This window comes from Solea solea, chromosome 18 (genome assembly GCF_958295425.1).
Source record: "Solea solea chromosome 18, fSolSol10.1, whole genome shotgun sequence".
In the NCBI taxonomy this organism is placed as follows: Eukaryota; Metazoa; Chordata; class Actinopteri; order Pleuronectiformes; family Soleidae; genus Solea; species Solea solea.
This window is the reverse complement of record NC_081151.1, coordinates 4,904,917-4,925,518: the sequence shown is the minus strand read 5'-3', so window position 1 is coordinate 4,925,518 and position 20,602 is coordinate 4,904,917. Positions and strand designations below refer to the sequence as shown.

General features: G+C 43.4%; 1 protein-coding gene across 6 annotated transcripts in view; it reads left to right on the top strand.

Annotated features, from left to right (window-relative positions):
* Positions 1–20,602, top strand: part of fsip1 (fibrous sheath interacting protein 1) — a 27,872-nt gene extending 7,270 nt beyond the window's left edge. For 2 of the 6 annotated variants that reach the window (XM_058615837.1, XM_058615834.1), the window contains exons 9-10: positions 11,250–11,402; positions 18,988–20,601. In XM_058615837.1, the coding sequence (XP_058471820.1) occupies positions 11,250–11,402; positions 18,988–19,098 (264 nt within the window). In that variant the 3' untranslated portion in view covers positions 19,099–20,601. Of the gene's footprint in view, positions 1–11,249; positions 11,403–14,478; positions 14,603–16,189; positions 16,253–18,987 lie in introns of those variants that run through there. The other 4 variants (XM_058615833.1, XM_058615832.1, XM_058615835.1 and 1 more) reach the window with 4 other exon arrangements.

The window sequence follows — 20,602 nt, the reverse complement described above, 5'->3', positions numbered from 1 at the left end:
ACAGCTGCTAATGACCGGTCATTTAAAATTCAATATATAACTTTCTTCTATTGCAATATTACTCACCCTAAGCCTAACCCAAGGTTCAATGGTGCAAAGTGATGATTAATGATTGATTTTTGCTCATCTGAGCGAAACATATACAGTAGTTATGTGTCACAAGATCACAAGTGATAATGTTTTTGGGCATATCACCCACTAACCTACATTATCCCACAGCACTGTTGTGGTAAATCTAAATTATAGACTGCTTACACAATAAATTTCTTTCAGGGGCAGTCATTCAGTCCACATGGTCAGTGACCATAAATCCTAAAGAGGGTCATAAAATGAGAAATCCTTTGTCGTGCGGTCACCTTTCTTCTCTGCAGTAGCTCACAGCAGCCAGAGTTTCCGTACACACCATTGTTTGCCTGCTCAATCCAAAACAGCCTCTGAAGTCTGCTATCACAAAAAAGTGATTGTTTTATTGTTTCGCTTTCAACACCAATGAACTCTCTTCCCCTGCGATATTATATCACGAGCCTGGATCCCAGCGTTCGCCGCTGTGTCTCGCTCCTGGCGATGTCGGCTCGGTCGTCTGTCACGTTTCAAAGGGGGAATTATTTCCCTCTCCCCAGTGAGCGCTCACTCATAAAAGGAGCATTCGGGGGCTTAAATCTGTGACTTCACGGCTTGGCAGCATCCTTTCCCCAGCAAGTCACGAGTGATAACCTGGGCAGAAACAGCAGCATCGGCGTTCCTGTGCAAGTAAAGCAAGTTCATTGATGGAGCCTGCGAAGGTGGATTCGTTCTGCGAGGCCTGGCACGAGTTGGTACGCTGCCACCGAGGAAGAGTAATCCTGCATCAGATTGTAATTACAGAGTTTGGTGGAGGCATAAGGAGTGCCAGCTCCAGAGAAAGTACAACGCTTGCCCTTTCATTTAGAGAGGTTAATACATGCAGAATGGCGTACTTAAATGTAAAAGCTACTGTGTAGACCAATAGCCTCCATCCTGCAGTATTATATACATGTGTATTTAAGCATAGTTCAGTATGATAGGGTTGTAGTCACTGAAGGTTTTTCTGTATGAGTAAATGCACTGGCAGGTGCACAGTATACTGTACTCCATTGCATGTCATATCACGGCTTTAACATGAGTGGAATCGTGGTACCACTCATCACTCACATGTCCAAACAGTGAGACCATATGTGCCCAGCCGTGGAAGATCCTGGAACAAGTAGGCTGCGGGGAATTTTGAGTTATACAGATTCCGAAACAATGATTTCTAAGCTTTCCATCGATGTTGAACACATGGGAGTCTGAAGAAGTGGCCATTTGAATGTCGGCAACACCTCGCACTGGGATGTTGTCGTCCAGTTTGATAAGTGCAGCCCAGAAAGTAGGACAGAAGGAGGAGCACTTGGACACCAGGGGGCAGCTTTCCAGTTGAAAATGAGCCTACTTCTGACTCAATTAATAACGTCCGTAAACTTTTTCTGAGGAGTGAGAAATGGTCTTAATCGCCAGTTGTTTAGCTCACGTGCAGATTTGGGGATTATGTCGGCTGGGATTGGCACCACTCATGTGGAGGATACAGCGGTAGAAGATGAATGGATGGATGGATTTTTCCCATGTAGACAAAGCACGTCACGTATGAGTGGACACACGTGCAATTGACAACGAGTACTGTCCAGTCTGTGAATCTGTGCGTGCACAAACTGACACGGCGCCGATGAACTTTCAGATCCTTGAGCCTTTACAGCGGCAGTTCTTTTTATGTGCGACCCGTTATAGAAGTAGGTCATGTGGTGGCTGCAGACCCGACTTTAATAATCTGCGCTGAATCAACTTTAAACACAGCTTTGCATGGACAGCTTTTAATATTGTGCTTATGACAGCATTGCTCCCTGTGTGCATTCTTTATTCTTCTCCCCTCCCCTCCCCTCCTTTTCCTCAGTCTTCAGCTGAAATAGCCTTCCTGTCATTAAAAACATCTGTTGGCACGCACAGCATCAATGTACAGTGCACCCCTCCTACTGTTCCACTGTGCGGTAATGCCGGCACCACCCACAGTTTGAAGCCGTAGGAGGGAATTCTGTCATGCGAATTAGTTGGTGTTGGGTGTTTGGTGGCGTTGGGTGTGTAAATTGTATGCGTGTGTGTGTACGTTTCACAGGTCACACGTGCAAGCCGTTCTCTCGAATGTGGCTCTTTTTAAATGTGTGGTTAAAATGGAAGTCACTGTCACTGTAAGTCACCGTCCTGCAACAGATCCAGGAGAGCTCGAGCCTCTTGTGTGCCTGCGTGTGTGTGTGTGTGTGTGTTTGCTTGGTAACGGTTTGCTTGTGCGTTGTTTGCGTATATTTGGATGTGAGACTCATGAGGTCACTTAGTCACTCTGTGTGGCTGTTGATGAGGACCCCGTGATTTTTAACTGGTGCGCCTGTTGAAGTCAGCGAGCAGAGCTTTTGGCCAAAAAAACACACCCTTTTGACCGACACCGTGCGGTCAGTGCACAGTTGGTGAATTTATCTTATTTAGCCCAATCACATAATTACACGTGTGGAAAAGCTGTGGTCGTGTTATATTCATCTAGAATCTGAGCAAGTTACTTATTTGGTATCGCCAAGTGTTTTAACACACGCAGCATTCGTAATGTTCAGTGAGACACAGTGTAACACACGTTTATGCCTTAACCTCAAAATCAAACCAGGAGGTGTAGTGGTTAGCACTCTTGCCTTTGCAGCAAGAAGACCAGGGTTCTTTCTGCATGGTTTGCATGTTCTCCCCGTGTGTCCATGGGGTTTTCTCTGGGTTCTCCGGCTTCCTACAACATGCAATATGGGGATTAGGACAAATTGGACACTCCGAATTCACCATAGGTTGTTTGACTCTATATGTGGCCTGGCAAACTGTCCAGGGTTTACCCCCGCCTATGTATGAGACTGGCTCAGCACCCCCCTGAGGTGGCGACCCTCCTGAGGAGGATAAAGCGGTAGAAAATGGATGGATGGATAAAACTGTATTGGATCACTTTAAAGTCAGATGAGTTCACACAATGAAACTTAAGCTGTGATCAGCTCTCTCTCTGTTTCTCAATATACATTAAGTTTATATATCATGCTGCCCATTGACATCCCTGCTGTGTCAATACAGATGGAGGCAACAGCAATATTGTATCTTCTATATATAATATCTTCTACCACTTTATCCTCCACATGAAGGTCGCAGGGGGCACTGGTGTCAATCTCAGCTGACATAGGGCGAAAGGCGGGGCCACACCCTGGACAGTTGGCCAGTCCATCACAGGGCCACATAAAGACAAACAACCATCCACTCTCACGAACTACAGTCAATTTAGAGGGTCCAATTCGCCTCATTAATAGGATAAATGCTTCTTATTCCTTATTCCAAATAATGTTACAGTGTTTCTGTCCGTGAAGACCAAACAGAGGCAGAACAACAGCAAATAGCATCATTGAAGGTTATGCACTGGAGCGTTAAGTGGAACAATTTGTTTCTCTTTAATGGTGACGACAGCAGGGGAACTTTGAAGACACTAATACTTTCAACGAAGGACGACAGTGTCCTCTCTTGACGATGGTTTCCATATTCCTGCTGAAATATTGGAGGGGGGGGGAGTGCAAATCCACCACAGAAGAGAACGTGCCTGTTACTTACTAGTGACCGATGTCTGGCATATTTATCATTCAGCGCTCATCGCACTGGTAGCCAGCTTGCTACTACAGTCTTGGGCTTCAGACGAACCCTTTTTTGGGGAGAGATACTGTGTATTGTTTGACATGGTTGTGATTGTGTGTTTTAGTCACTTGAATAGTCACACATACTGTTATGTGCTGTATACCCATCCATCCATCCATCTTCTACCGCTTTATCCTCCACACGAGGGTCGCAGGAGGTCGCTGGTGCCAATCCCAGCTAGACAAAGGGCCTGAAGGTCACCAGTCCATCACAGGGCCACATAGAACCATTATAAAAACCAAAATGAAAATTCAAAGTAGAGTGTTCAGTATAGATATACTGATAACACTGAAATGTACTCATTTCACTCAAAAGTTTCTATTCAATTTGCAGTGTCAGAGAGTCGTATGGTGAGAATTGAGATGTCAGACTCGTTGCACACTCTGGGTTTTTCACAAGATTAACTTGGCTGAAAAGAATAGACACCGCACCCACACCCTTCCCCACCCTATAATTCCAATGAGACCCAGTTTATTGTCGTCTTATAAATGCCTCACCCACTGGTGTCATCCGCAGCAGCAGCAGCAGCAGCAGCAGCAGTCGAGTTAAGTGGTTTCGAGAGGTTTTTCCTTGTCTTTTTCCACTCATTATGACACGCCGTACAGGATAATTTGGTCGTATGTGAACAATAAACTAATCTCCCCTCTCCACGGAGCGTTAAATAGCATGAAAAGATTTCAGAAAATGAATGCCACCCATTATTTTAGCATTCTAATACATGGGTAGACCTCATTATGTCATTTAAAAGTCACATACTATGATGTTGGGACCCTGGCTGTACTGAGCATTCTTTTTCTCTCAGGTTTTCTCTGAAGTGGAAAAAAAAAGTATTACCTAATCGTACAAGATTGTCAACAGCTGAAATGTGGGCCAGATATTGTATTTGACAACACACAGCTTTTGTCACTCGGGGACAAGATGTGCAAAAAGATGGCTGGCTGTTTTTTCCCCCCTCCAGATGCTTCCAATAAACATTTACTATGGTCTGCTTCTTGAGCTCTTTGTTCAAATTTCTTTTCGTCTGTGTCATTATTTGGCCCACGTAAAATTAACTTATATTAGCAGAAGAGAATGAAGCAAAAAATGGCAATGAACAGGGATTATCTTAAACTTTAAAACAAAGATCTCCTTCCACTGCACGAGCAGTGAAAACAGATCAAACGGCGTTGCTCAATCTTCTGATAATCCTAAAATATGCTCGGTATTGTAACCCTGTACCACATTTGACATACTTTTTCAATTCGAGTTTGCACCGAGAGGTTTTGATATCTTTGCAACGGTGGCTGTTCCAGACGTGGTTCTAAAAAAAGTACAAAGTCCAGATGACCCCTCGAGTGAATCTTCTAATACCTTTAGGAATGTTCAGCAATCACGTTCAGCATCTACCAGGGATCCAAGGGACTGATATGAAAAGAAGATGTCTGGAGGGAAATTTGACAACTTGGATGCATGTTTGAGATAGTCATGTCAAAACCTTCCTATGATCCCATGTGAGGTGCTCGTCAGGGATACATGTGGTCTGCCCTTACAGAGAAGCAGAGAGGAAAGTGGATAATAGCAATAAAAACATCAGCTTTTTGCGCAAGACAAGTGCTTCAGAATTAAAAATATTTATTTGCACTACCTTCCTGAGCCAAGTATCAACACGCAGGTAGCTACGTAAGAACCGACAGCTGTTATGCAGCACATTTGGCTCAGAACTTGGCAGATGCAGAAAGGTCACAGTCGGGCAAAATGTCAGTCTGAGAGGCCGAGAAGGAAAGAAGAAAGAGAGAGTGAGACAGAAAGAGAAAGAGAGACAGACAGAGAAAGGGGGGGTCGTTAGGGGTGTTAAGATACTCTCAGCCATAGCTTCCGAACAGTTTACTCCGGAGCTCTCTCAGGGAGTGCTCGTGGCAAGGCATGTGGACAGGCCTTGGCAGGTAGCCTGGGTCCACGTGGCACAGCCAGAGCTCCTACAATGCTTCAGATTTGCAGAAAGACAGAGGGGGGAGGAAAAAGAGAAAAAAGGAAAAACACACACACACAAAAGATAGAGAAGTGTGTGTTGCTATGAGCAGCGCCAGTCACGTCTGGGTGAGTCAACACGGACGGCTGTGTTTGATCAGAACAGAGCTGTCACTCTGCAATGTGGAGACACACTGGTCGCAAACACAGGAAAGAGACACCTCTTTGCCACAATGTTAATTATCTACCTAATGTTGTGTAGGTCTCCACATGCTGCTCAAACATTTCTGACCTGATCAGGTACCTGGAGAGGACTCCGCAGGATCTCTGAAGATGTCATATGGTAGCAGGCACTAAAGGAAAAAGGACTATTCCGGCAACGATGATTAGGAAGATTGTTCATTTGCGCCTTGAATGGCACAAATATTGTATTAGTCGATATGGTTCACTGGGCTGGTTTCCACTCAACCAAGATCAACTTAGAGGTAGATTCATCATCAATAAGAGCATGGCTTTCAAAGATTTGTTTTCTAATGGCACTTTTCCACTACACAGTTCCAGCACTTGGCTCAGCTCGGCACGGCTCGACTCTTTTGCTTTTCCATTAGGGATAAGTACATGGTCCTTTTTTTTTTTTTTTAGTACCTGCTCTGGCGAGGTTCCAAGCGAGCTGAGCCGTTACTAAATGTCAACAGACTCCCGGTCACTGATTGGCAGAGGAGTGTCGGCACTGGAAGAGTCATTAGCTTGGTTTCTGTCGCAGGAATCAAACCCGCAAAATGCTGTAGATCAGTTAAAAAGACGTAAAAATCTGGCGTCTGGTGTGTTTAGCGACAGCACTGCCAAAAGCTGGCGATCACGAGCGGCGAGCCGCATCAAAACCCCTTTCGGGTCTGTGCTCTGGTCATGCAGGAAGTACTGAATTTAGTTAACTGATTCTAATGATTCAGTTACACCCAAAACAACTGCTTCACAAGTCACGAGTCACCAGTTTGTGTGTGTGTGTGTGTGTCAAACATCATCACAACAGTTACATGCAGCCATGGTATGATGACTCCACCCACGTTGAGGAGGTACTATCGTAATGGAAAAACCGATTAGAGTCGAGCCGTGCTGGAACTGTACAGTGGAAAAGCGCCATACGACGATTAAGCACTTCTGCTTTTTCACCAGTTTATTGTAGATTTCAATCATGCATGTATTGCCTAATAAACTGATGACTGAAGAAACTGCCTAATATGACTGATATAACCTCGCAGTATAGCTTATTTATGGATCAATGGCCTATACCAATGGTCAGCAATTGGTGGCCGGTGGGCCAAAACTGGCCCACTAGCAGCAGTATCTTGGCCAGCAGATGATTGATCATTATTTGCTTGTCTTCACAAAAAAATGGTTTAATTTCAAATCGTGTTCAGAGCTTTTATTCTGAATAATCATTTGTCTTCGTAAAAAAAAGGTTGTCATGAAAGACAACATCCATATTATTGTCAGCTTAAACGTGGGTTTTTGTTTCTGAAGACGTTTTAAGGCACTTTTCCTGATGAAGATATGATGTTTTAGCCCAAAAAAAAAAATTGGCTTGCAGATCCCTGGCCTGTATATTATAGGCCAGGGATCCATTTTGTGGCTACTGCATATGCAGACACACATCTTGGCATCGACAAGTTACTCAGTGTTCCTAAATACTCCAAAATGATTTGAAGTGATGTATGAGTACACACATGTGGCAGGGACACAGATTAGAGACAGGCGTTCTTGTGTGAGAGAAAACTGTGTTACAAACCACTCGCCAGCGTGCACAGCTACGAGGTGCGAGCGTCTCTATGGACGGTAATAGGATCTATTTATCTAGTGTCTCAATCCTGGTCCTGGGGACCTACAGTGTATCAGGTGTGCAGGGCAGTGGGTCCCACGAGGACCAGGACTGAGAAACCCTGCGTTAAAGGATATCAATTTCCGGGGAGCGTTTTTCAAGCCAAAAGGCTTTTGTCTCAGATTTGAGTACTTAAATACCCACAATTCATGCTGATCATCTCACAAATAACACTGCACACAGCTGTACAAGGAAGCAACAGTGCACAACACAACGTTAGAGGCTTCAGATGTTATTATAAGAAGTGTAAACAGTGTTTTTGATGCATTATGAAACTGAAATGGAATTAATTAGAATAGGGTGGGCTGCCACACTCCAGAAAATTAATGTTTTTTGATTTGTTTCACGCTCTCCATCACGTTTGACACTTAATTAGCTGACTCGAAACACAGAGTACACAAACGCAGTTATCAAGCTACGCATGATACGTAGTCCACAATACCTAATGTAAGAAGGTACCGGACGATGATACACCCGTGCAACGTGATACTTATCATTATTATTATTATTATTATTATTAATCTTTCTGTTTATGAAAGAAACTGCGCGATCCAGTTGACCCACTTTGGAGCAGAGAAAAATCTCCAGGCCAGCAGCCTCAGTGGATCCGTCCGTTCTGATTGATGGACTCCATTATATGCTCCTTTAACGGGGGAACATCGCGGTACAGCACATTCAGTGTTGCTGAGCGTTAGGCATTCGAGATGTTGTTTTCAATTAATCTGAAGGGAAGTGTTTGGCGCACGATAATCCCGACTGTTTTTCCTACTCCGTCGCTTTGGACAACGGCGGCTCATCAATCAAAGTGCTGCAGCTGCTTCACACTCAAAAAACGCCATGACAGCCTCTGAATGGAATGTTTGGCTTCTATTTGAAATCCCAGAATTGATCACAGGATTTCAATAAGCACTTAATGAACGTCGCAGACGCGCTTGATTGAAGTTTTCTGAGCGTCCCGTCAATAATATGCCAATAACTGTGTTGCTCACGGCAACCGGCAGTTTGTTCTTTCCTCCATTTTAATAACATTCCTTCTTATTTGAACATTTGATTTCAAGGTGCACTTGCCGGTCCGTGTAATACGCTGATTTATCATGAAATACCAAGATATTCATTCGATTTCATCGAAAGGATGGAGGCTTTGCCGATCTCCTCAATAGTCCCGTGGCAGATGTAGGTGATGTCAGGTGGCGACATAAGGCAAGCAGATCATGCTCCGCTTGGAAGTCGTCCCGTCTGACTGTCTAACGCGTTAGAGCGATCAGACATTCCCTCTGAAGCACAAATATCACGACGTATTAGAACAATCACTGGCGTCTACTGAAGTCAACAAACTATTCCCTCATTCTCATTCTGTGATTCATTAATACAAAACAAAGAGAGAGAGAGAGAGAGAGAGAGAGACGACTGATTTGCTGTTTTGCAAATGCCTTGGACACTGATCTGAAGAGATTGCATTGAGTTATTATTGCTGGTAATTCAATTAATCAACGTTTTTTAAATAAAAATCACTGCGAAATAAACAATGCAAACAAGTTATTGGCCATCGAATTGTTTTAGGAAACAGACAACAGACCCGATCGTATGCGACAATGTTTGAACTTTTCCATTTTCTTTTCATTTCAAGGTGCAGGTGAAAACCTTTAATGATATATGAAAAGAATTGGATTTTTACCCAATGTAAATGATTTGTTTTTGGTAGAAATGAGTGGCCCTAGTGCAGGTTTACACTCTCTGAGTGCTTTCTTTTGTTGTAATTAAGCTAAGAAAACAAATCTTTATTATTCTAAAAAGGATTACATTAGTTATGTTTGTTCAAAGAGAGTTTTTTTTTCCTTTAGCCAGAAAACTGGTTTAGTGAGAAACTGTGTTTGCCAAAGTCGGGTCAGCAATAGCGTTGTCATCGCAAAACTTTGCAGACATTACCGATGTTTGGAGCCTATAGTTCTTGAATAGTAAGGCAGCTGTTGTTTCCAAATATAATAAAACACTCCCCCCCCACCCCCACCAAAGATTTAGGCTTTTTTGGAAACATGCATTTAGTGGTGTTAAAGATGGCGGTAAAGCTAGACTTTAATTTTTATTTTTCCTGGTTGTAAATGCTGCGTTTCTCAATCCGCTGCATGACACGGTCTGCGCAGTCTGATCTCGTCGTGGTCCTGGCTCTTGCAGTCGAGATGAGTGAGTCTTCGCAGAAGGGCTTCAGTGACGACCACTGAAAAGTGGCCTCAAATAGAAGCTGTCATTATTTCCCCATAGGGAGACAGGGGCCACTGCTAGGTGAGACCGCACACACTATTCTGGGTGTTCTATTTATTATTAAAGTCACAGTAATCAGTGTCATACAGCAGCAATAATCCGTCATAATAAGCCAGACGTGTTTCCGTTTTACTCAAAAATGACTCCCCGTAATCTGGATTTATCTAAGATTACGTCCTTTATCAAAAATGTGCCACGGCCGATTTGCTAAACGCAGTGTTTAAGTTGAGTTCATCATTTCCGCTGGGTCTCGCCGTCTCCTGTAACTGACAATTTCGCTGCGCGCAAGTCCCGCTGACATGTCTCCATTTTTGTGCAACATCCATCCATTTCTACACTATTGGATCGCGCATCAGGCTGCTCGGCATCCAGACTAACCGAGAGAGATGGAGATTTCAACCACATGGCACTGGATTGACACTCCGAAACAGTCCTGTGGTCGGCAATATCCTTTTAGACTCAACAATTTTTTTTTTTTTTCTGGAACGAGCTGCTGCTTTTATGGCATAGTAGTGTATTTTTAGAGGTCACCACAGAGGTCACCAGTCTGTTCCTATGGTGCCATGACTTTTCCATTTATACTAAATATATAAATGGCGAGTGGGGCTGAGTAATGATTATAGTTGTGTGACCTAATGTTTGAGATCTACCCATAGACCATATACTGTATATATATATATATATATAAGCTGGTCATCGTCTGTCAGTTTGCTGGCTGGTAAGAATATATTTAATAGCCACAAGGGGCGACTTCACTGGTGGCAAAAAAACAAAACAAAACTGAGGAGTTCTTGGTCTCAATCATTAGTTTCTGGTCTTCATTAATGGAATATGTCCATTTTGTCAATTATGGTCCCGTTTAGTTTCAGCATGTATTGCTTGTCATGCAGCATCCACCGCTTCGTCTTATAGCACATTATGTGGCGGCTCAATGGCCTGTTTATGATGACTTCGCTCTGGATGCTACCAACTCTTTACTTAAAAAAATGACCCAACGTGTTGTCAGAATGACAAGCCTTTCACTTATCATCCGTCGTGATGCGCTTGTTTTCCTCCTGACCCACTTTCATCGTTTGCTTTGGATGCAGGTTGTGGTGTTTTGTGTCAACCCCAGTGCATGTGGATACCATAAATGTGGGATTTATGATGGACCAGCTGAGCCTTGGGTTAGACTTGGGTCAGACTAGTGCTCTGTGTAGGAAGAGGGAAAGACCTGTGGCCTATTTTTATCATTTCTGATGATAACATTTAAATAGATGTAAACATACTCTAACTCGAGAGGCATTGAGCGCTACAGGATATGAATTTAATCCCTATTTAAAATGGCAACCACACGTGGTGAGTGCAGGTCCGGCACTTAAGCACATTCACACGTGAAATGAGTTGCTTGTGAGAACCAGTTGTGTCTGTTGTGCATCAGGGCCATGGCTCAGAGGTTGGCTGGAAGTGCGATGGAGACCCGCAGCCAGGAGAGAAGGTCCTGCAGGATAGAAAGGAGAGAAGAAGGCAGGAGAGGCGGCTCCAAGAGATCCAACAGCAGCTGGAGATCCTGGGTCAGAGCCCGGAGATGACTGTGAGTTCAAAAAGCTACGTTCATTCACACCCCAACACGCACACTCTTGTCTCCATGACTTCAGAGGAACATTGCATTGATTTACATTTACTTCCCAGACTGCCCCTTCCTCGTCTGAGGAGATTTTGAGTCTTTGGTTAGGGTCAGGGATCGGGATAGGACTGAGGTTAGAGTTCGGATAAATATCCAGGTTAGGCTTAGTGATTATTCCCTGTTGGCTCACACTCTGAGAGACTCATTTTATTGATATCATCAGCATCCATGACCAATAATAAATAAAAGTGTACCTTTGTATCTCTAATGTGAGGGATGTGACAGGATGGGAGCATATGATGCTCTTGGAATGAGAATGTGTCGTTGTAATGACCCCGGTTTGTAGGAAGGAAGGTGGAAGTTACATAAATAACCATAGAGGTAGTTCAAAAATGAAATATTTTAATGAGTGTCCAATTAATGATTTAATTGAGTGTCCAATGCTGGCATACATATATACACAGGTGTGGCTGATGAGGAGGTGAAGGAGGATTGGACAGGTGAGCTGGAGCTGGGGCAATACAATCAGACGCAGGTGGTGGAAGAGAGGCGGGGAAGTGAGGAAGCAGGAGCACCAATAGAGAAGGAGGGATGGCACACAGCAATCTGCATACACAGAGTCTTCCACACAGTAACACACAGTCTTTACAAGAACACACTCACCTTTACAATTTATTATCAGCAGTCATTTGGACCCTTTCTTGGTTGCCGTTATGCGAGGAAAGTCGCGTCCTCCGCTGATTCACTGACTTTTTTGCCCTTCACATAGTTCCATAGTCGAGATCTGATGTCTACCAGCTTCACAGCGTTTCCTGGAAACCAGCGAGCGCCGTCTGGTTTCAGGAGTCGCCGTAGAGTTACAGCCGCAGTGCATGTCGCTCGCTCCCAAAAGCCCGTAGTTAAAGACACGAGACAAGAATGTTCCGAGAACAAAAGGTGAATGGGCCTGATTTCTGCTCTCTCTGACATTAGATTTTGTGTGTGTGTGTGTGTGTGCACAAGGAAAGAAAACACTAGATAGATTTATTGGATTGACTCTGTCACCGTTCAAATACTCCTCAGGGTCTTGCGCAACGACGTACCTGTTTGTTTAGTCAGTGCTGTCGCGATGTGCCGCAGTACTGGCGAACCACACTGCGATGAAGAGGCTTAATTTAAACATAAAAGATGCATGTTTGACTCACACTTCGGTAGTAAAAGCTCTAAGTGGCACTGGAGCCACTCCCTTACATCAAATAAGGCACCATGACATGCAAACCCAAAGCTATTCCTGGCCTAATTAAGCACACATTTATTTGTTGAATGGGTTTTTTTTTGAGGAAGCTGTTCTTTCATTATTATCACAATAGCATCAAAAGCACCCGGCTCTTAACCACTGGTGTGTCACTGCACTTTATACACTGTCACCAAATGATTGCACTCTGTGAGCGACTGTAACGCAAACAGCAACAGTCGGGGTTGCATTGTGCTGGTTGGAAAAGATTTATTTGTACGGAATTCGCCTGGGAGGGCACTCTCAAACACTCTGACACAGCGTAGAGTATACTCATAAAGTTGATTTGTATAACGTCCCGAAACTCCAAATGTCTCCTCACTGTCTCCAACCATGCAGCGAAAGAAATCCACAGATCCATTTTGGGAGTTTTGTTCTACCAAAAACGGAGCAACTGTGACTGAATGCTACACATGCTGGCGCTGTTAATATGCACGTTTTCCACTGTGCAACATAAGGAGATCAATAACACTCGAAGCGTAGCTTGTGGTATGAATCATGGAGTGTAAAGGAAAATATAAAAATTGCCAGTAAAAATCAGAAAATCCGCATGCACGGCTTCCAGTTCATGAACAGTAAACCACTAATCCTGCTTCATAGGGGGTCATTGTAATTATTTGGGAAAATTGAGTCCAAACTGTTTAATGACACGGTTTGGAACTTTAAAAACTGTTTTCAAGAGATAAGAAAATGAATCCGGCGTTCCAGAGAAGGAAGCCAATGCGAGAGTTTTGACTGTTTCTGAGTATTTACAATAAAAAAAAAAAACTTTCACTTGAACACAATACTGCTACTGAGAATAAAATGTTTTTTCCTCCAAAGTGTGATGTTTTGTGTTAAGTCTGGTCTGCTGCCGAAGCACCACACCTCCCATGAAGGTGGAAAAAGTCTTGCATTAGATTCTTGCATTACTACTCTTGGATTGATTCCAGAGTGTGATGTGAGGAACCTTTTGTTGTTCAAACAAAAACTAGATTAGAACTAAATCCAATCATTTAATCCCTACTTTTTCCCCCTCCTCACCCTCCTGTATCTCCCCCTTTCACCCACTGATTTTCCTTTAACTGTTAATGCTGTTTCTCAGTACAGTGAAAGTATTCTCAGTTTTACACAGTGGTAAATCTGTGGAACTCAACAGCTGACCTAGTGGCTCGTTTCCCCGCAACTTCACCTGGCTGCCTTCCTGGATCAACTGTCAAAGGAAGGACAATCGTGACATTTACAGTAAATCACTGCGCAGTAACCGGATAGCCTTTGTCTAACCTGACCCAATACATTAATCACACTTTATCGCTCCTATTACGATTCTCTCTCTCCCTCTTACGTCATGACTCACCAGAACAATTTAGCTGTTGTCTAGGATTCTATCGATTATACAAAACAAACAGCACTCCGATCGCATCACTATGAGTTCTAGTCCATATTTTTCTGCTTGTGTTCAGACCGAACCTTTTCAGGCCAAACCAGTTGAGCCAATTTCACCAATTTCCCCACAGAATTGAAGTCGGATTAATGGAGCAATAGTGAAAGAAATATGAGACGATATGATAAATATGATTTTATGTAAAGATTGCTCATTAGAGTACAGTCAGTCTTACCTTGTTCTTTTCTTTTTACAGTACACAAGTCAAGGTTTCCTATTAGGAATGTATTGTAGTGCAATTATAATGTGAAAAATGTGCTATTTAACAACTCACATTTCACAGAAACAGCATTTTTGAGAATGCACTAACCTCCCTCCCACCCAACCCCTCTGTGTGTTCTTCACAGAACTGAATCAGCCTCCGCTTCAGCTGTAAATCACCTCATATTGGACAATGTTATTCCTCTTAGGGCTTCATTTAATGACTCACTCCAAAACAACAGCAGCCAAATGTAAGTCACACGCACACGAGACACAGAGGTCTTATAGTAAACTGTGCACAGAGCCATGTGTGAAATTGTGGGGGTCAAACGAGGAGAGTGGGATTGAGCCAGTAATTCAGCCGGCAATTCTAGGAGGTTCCTCGGAAAGGCACCTTACGTGAGTTCTCCTCTGTTATCTGATATCATTTGGCAAACGTTGTCTTTTCTTACGGTGATGTCACCACTGCTGCATTTCCTTGCGAGTTCTTCTCAGCAATGTGAACAGGAGCAAATAAGATGTAATGAATAGAATCTCTCTGGAAAACTTGCCCCCAGAGTCTGTGGCCGATAAAGCTGAGGTATGTGACTGAAGTCCGTGGCCCTTGAAACCCGAACAGCCCACGCTCGCGGTAAGTCGGGCCACTGCACCCTGTGAACAGTGAGCTGTACAGTGGTGGTGGTCCGTCGCAGGGCAGATCACTGCAGGGCTGAACAGCTCTGGCTTTGTCAGAACTCTTACGACCTGCTGGAATCCGATACTGCACAGTGACTGGGAACTTTTTCATTTTTCACCAAAAGTCCCATGTTCACCTGCCCCGCGATTGTTTGACGCGAGAGCAATCGGACCCCTGTGTCTGGAGGGCGAACGACACATTGAACACATTTTTCCAGATCAGACTGAGAAAAAAGCATGCTGGGTGCAGATAGCAGGAGGGCGAGCCAGAGCAGTATGAGATTTCAGAAAAAAATCTCTGACAGAACCAGACTCAAAGATGTTCAGCCATCTGCCTAGACAGGTTGGGGTGAAATGAAAAACGGGGGACAGAGGAGAGGTGAGGGAGAGACAGAAGAAAGAGACCAGGATAGTTATAGACTTGACTCTTAATTTATCTGATGAGGCAGAAATGGCCGTTCTTTTAAGAAGATGAGTGCATCTTTAACAATTCATGGTATCCTAAATTTTATGAAACAGCCTCTCAGTGATGCAGATAAGAAATGGTATTTGTATAGTATATAAAGTGTTTGGAGGGTTTATATCAAGAAATAATAGGAAACTGTATTTGCAAAAGGAAACATGGTGTAAAAAAAAACATTATCCAGGTGTTATTCTACCATTTGTTATTTCTTGGTAAAGTTGAATTTTGTCTTTAAGGGGTTTTGCCACATGCGACATCTTTTGTGCGCACAAATACATTAACAATGGATACAGTAGAGACCCTCGCCAGAATCATTCAGAAATAAAAAAACAACATTTTGAAATGTAGTTAGTGCTTTCCACATGTTTTTTTTTTTTTAAAACGATGTTTCAAGTAGCATTTTTTCCGCCTGCAGCAACTTCAGTCATCTCAGCAGCTCTGAGGTCTTGGGTTTGCTCAGTATTGATGGACGCGACAGAAGCGGAGCACCACCTCTGGCTTGTAGACGTTGCATGTGAAGAGCCACTAAAGCTGTCAAAATGTTTTTCACTTACTGATGCCAAAGGGTGTGTGGGCACAATTCCAAAATCAGCATGAAACATAGCCGCGTACGCAGCTGTTCAATTCATTTAAGTTCATGTTCCCTGTTTATATTTGTGGATAAATAATTTTGCCGAAGTCGCTAATGACAACCACTCTGTTCCTCCCTTTCCTTGTAGAATCCGTCACCCACAAGTCACCCTGGTATTAACGGCACCCGAGGTCAACCACAACAACCACAGGTCACTGCATTTTGCTCCAGCATTTTAAAAGCCTCTTTCTTTCCTTCATCTCTGTTTTTATCTCCCGTCTGTTGGAAAGTCTAATGTATAGGTCCCCTCTCCATGAAGGCTGGTGCTGGTTAAAAATCATTTCTGGTTATTGACAGGTTTTTATTGCCACATGTCACACGAGTGAGCCATATACGTCTTACATTGCACTAATGGCTCACTCATGTAACCATAGACGAGAAGCTCTGTGTGACCAAAATGCCCCGAAGCTAAGCCGAGAAACATGGCTAGGGTATGGCTTCTACCCTCCCTCTACCCTTTTTGTGAGGGGTTGAAGGTCAAGTGTAACAGGTTAAAAGGTCATGTCTTGCTACATGCACGTCAAAGAAACAAAAACACAGACTGCTGCAGGGGCCATCGCGGCTGGAATGCATTCATGGTGCTCGCAGCCCGCGGTAGAAGATGACGTTCAGCGTCCGCTATGACCTGAAGGACATCATTCCAGAGGGCAGTCGGTTCAGAGGAGGAATACGGATGATCGATGAAGAGTATAAGCTTCAGCGAGTGGTAGACGAGGCACAGGCATGTGGTGTTGTCTTCGGTGACTCAGCGGGATGTGAGGAATTGATGAAAACTGCATGGGCACAATATCCTCTGGCTCAGAATGGAGCGCATGACATAAGGCACCGTGGCGAAAGCTGTATTTTGTTCTTTGTAAATTTGAATTTGAGTTATGATGTTTGCATGCGGCTGCTTTTACTGTATTATATAGATTAACACAACAGTTTGACCTAGTATTGGATTGAACTTTTCCTTTCACCCCAACCTGTCTAGGCAGATGGCTGCACGTCTTTGAGTCTGGTTCTGTCAGAGATTGCTTCTTATTAAAAGGGAGTTTCTTTTCTCTCCACTAAAAATTGAATTGGTGCACTGAGCTGCAATGTCTGTATGTTAAATAATTCCTTGTGAAATTTGTGTTGATTGTAAATGTTGTGGGCATACAACCACAACCACCTAATGATTTGTTTTTGTCAAAAAAAGATAAGCTCACCTAAATCTTCAGCAAAAAAAAAAAAAATAAGGAAACACTCAGTTCCAAACATCTGGTACATACATAAGCTTTTAGGACTCACTGATATATAGCAGGAAAAGTGATTGCTATCACAGACACTTTGCTTCCCCAAAGTGAGTCTTATCTGAATCGGGGACAGACGTAGGTCCTCATTTCAAGGCCAGGGACATTCTGTTTGATGAGATGACAGCGAGAGAAACACCAGTGCACACGATGAGACAAAGGAGACAATGATTATTCAACTCCAGAGACTTGAGACCTGGCTTTTCAGGACACATTTTTGCCATATTGCCTCATGTCCTGAAGGGTAGTCGAGTTGATGTTATTGAAACAAGTTGACAAGTTGTTGAGTTGCAGCTGTCCAAACAAAGTACAGGAGACTCACACCTTTGAGCATACATAGCATGCATAGGTAAACAAGTCATGTCTCACCTTATCGCTAGGACGTTTAAGTTGACGCAGTCAAATTACTTGAAATCAAAGCAGCTGCCAGGATGCAAATCACTGCCATTATTAGGTAATGACATTTATTGAAACTCTGAAGCCCCCCCCCCCCATCTTCATAACTTAGTTTCAGAAAGCTGGCTTCCATCTTTTACTCACATGCCGTCCCAGAAGTCTGCCTGTGAGTAAGAAAAACAAAAGTTATATCCAACTGGAAGTGTTTTTTCCCAGGCAGCTTCCAACTAGGCACAGGGGACAAACAGCAATTCAGTTCATGATTATGAACTGCCACTGTTATCGCAGGTCGTGCATTAATTTGACATGTGGATTTGTCTAAAACTGATATTTAAGGCCAGCAAAGGATATTTGTCATGGGAGTGAATCTAGAGAGGGTGGTAGAGAGATATCATCAGTTGAGATGAACAGTGTTCTTTCATCATTTATTCAGGTCCCCACAATGCAAAACACAAGCTCAATGGGCAGAAACAGTTTCAAACTTAGTTAATAGTCAACAGATTCTTCTGGATTGAGCGATGGATTGTTATGGCTGGAGTATTGTGTCCCTGGTGGAGCAGTAAATCACTGGATTGGGGGAAGTGAGTGGCGTAATTGGGGTCTGAGTGGGGCAGGCAATGAAGAACAGAAAAGAGGAGGGAGCTAGATATGGCAGACCAAAGAGTAGCAAACCACTGTGTTCACGTCCTGCAAACCGGGATTTGAACGTCCAAATTGTTGATTCTTGAAACTGAGTCAACAGACATAAAATGCTCTATTCTTAAATGGTTTAAATCATAGAGAAATTCCTAGCTGATTTCCTCTATCTTGACCAGTACTCCTCTACAGCAGTCCCTCTAGCCTTTGGGGTGCCCCAAGGCTCCATTTTAGGCCCTCTCCTCTTTTCACTATTGTGTTGTATTTGGGGTCCATTTGTAACAAATATGTTTCCTTTCACAGTTTCGCTGATGAGGTGCAAATCGTTCTGCCCTTAACAAACAAAGACTCCTTGACGTCCTTTTAATCTCAACAAAAACTGAAATCTGACCTTTACGTCCTTTTAATCTCAACAAAAACTGAAATCTGACCTTTTAAACATCATCAACATTGTCCTTTGTCCACCTCTTTTAGTTGCCCCTTCATTAACATTTGTTTGGAATTACCTACTTTTCTCATGTTACGGGTCTGAATTGAGTGGTTGTAATTTAACGCACACATTTTTTATGTCTTTTCACAGAATGAGTCTTCAGACCTTACGGAGGAGCAGTTACTTGAGCTGCTGGATGAGTGTGAGCTGACTGAGAGTTGGACCCTTCAAAACGAAGACACAATAACTGCAGCCATATGAAAGCCTTGCTTTGAAAAATAACGCATCGCTATTATCAGACATCTTCTGTTCTGTTTTGAGAGAAAATGGGATCTAAATCATACTTCACCACATCATTGAGTTCTTTATACGTAATGAGCCTATCGTGTGTTCAGTAACATTAAAGTGTCAGCACACACAAAAATTTGTAGTTGCAACTTTTGGTTAAGATCACAAATGTTATTTTCGTCCAACTTGGTCTCTGTGTTTTCAATACACAGATGGATTGATTCCCGCTGTTCTTAACCGTGTTGACTTCTCAATACGAGGACGAGGGGGGGCAGGACCGTTCACTGGATTAAATTGAACGTCTTAGATGAGAACAGAACATTGCCGTCATTAAATCTAACAACCGGGTATTGTGGCCACAGAATGTTCTACGACACACATAAAAATTAGCCAACAACTTTGTGTCTGTGGAGTGAGGCCTGCGCACAAACACGTATTCAAAATAATCCTTCTTCGATGAAATATGGCCTTGTGTGTTAGTACCATGTGGTCCCACATGCAGTGTGGTTGTAAATGAAGGCAGAAGGATGGTGTATGGGTCACAGAAGTAAATCGTCAGACCCCATTCACTTTCAAACATTCCTGCCATTCCTGCCTCTATAGGTGATCTGCTTCACAGTGGACCAGATTAGAAGGATCTTCTGAAACTGGAGCCTGTGTGACCTTGTCTAAGCTTTAGGAACTTCCCTGCCAAAAGATTGCTATTTTCCAGAATTAGTTTGTCTTGGAGATTTGTGGAAGCTGTTGACACAGTCCCCATTTGCTCCTACTTGCCCAGCGTGAGTTACTGGTGTGCACTTGGTTGACCTCGGCCCAAAAGTCCTGCCTACCCTCTCTCTCCTGGCGCTGGACACCTATGGGCCTATTCACCTCGCTCCTTAAGTCAGCTACACATTCTGACCTTGTCTACTCAACAGGAATTATCCAACATTCCTCTAGGTGGTAAAATGATTCAACCAGGTGAGCTCTCCAAGGTCGAACACAGAGGAGAGGCCTGCTATCACATCATCTGTCCAGGAATCTAAGCTGGCGCCTCAGCACGGGTCTTAAAGAGCACATTCAATCAATTGCATGGCATGTATTGTATGTTGTCATAAATTGACCATAATATGTCATTATCAGGCTGAACAAACAGAGACGTGGACTCAAAAGCACTCCGTTTAAACAGAAAAAACCCTTTTACTGGTCTTGAACAAAAACAGGCAACAGCACAAGGCTACAAAAGAGGTCAAAAGGCTTCTTGTAACTGATCCTAAATAAAGGCAAGGATGCTTACTGGTCGACAGACAAGAGGAACTGGCAACAGACACAGGAAACATTCAGGCTAAATACACAGGTGCAGGGATAATGATGAACAGGTGAAACACATCAGGGCGGGGCCAGGTAATCACAGAGGAGGGAAACTCTACAGGAAGCAGACACTGAAAGGAGAGGCAATGGTAATTGTTTCAAAATAAAACAGGAAACAGTGTTTGTT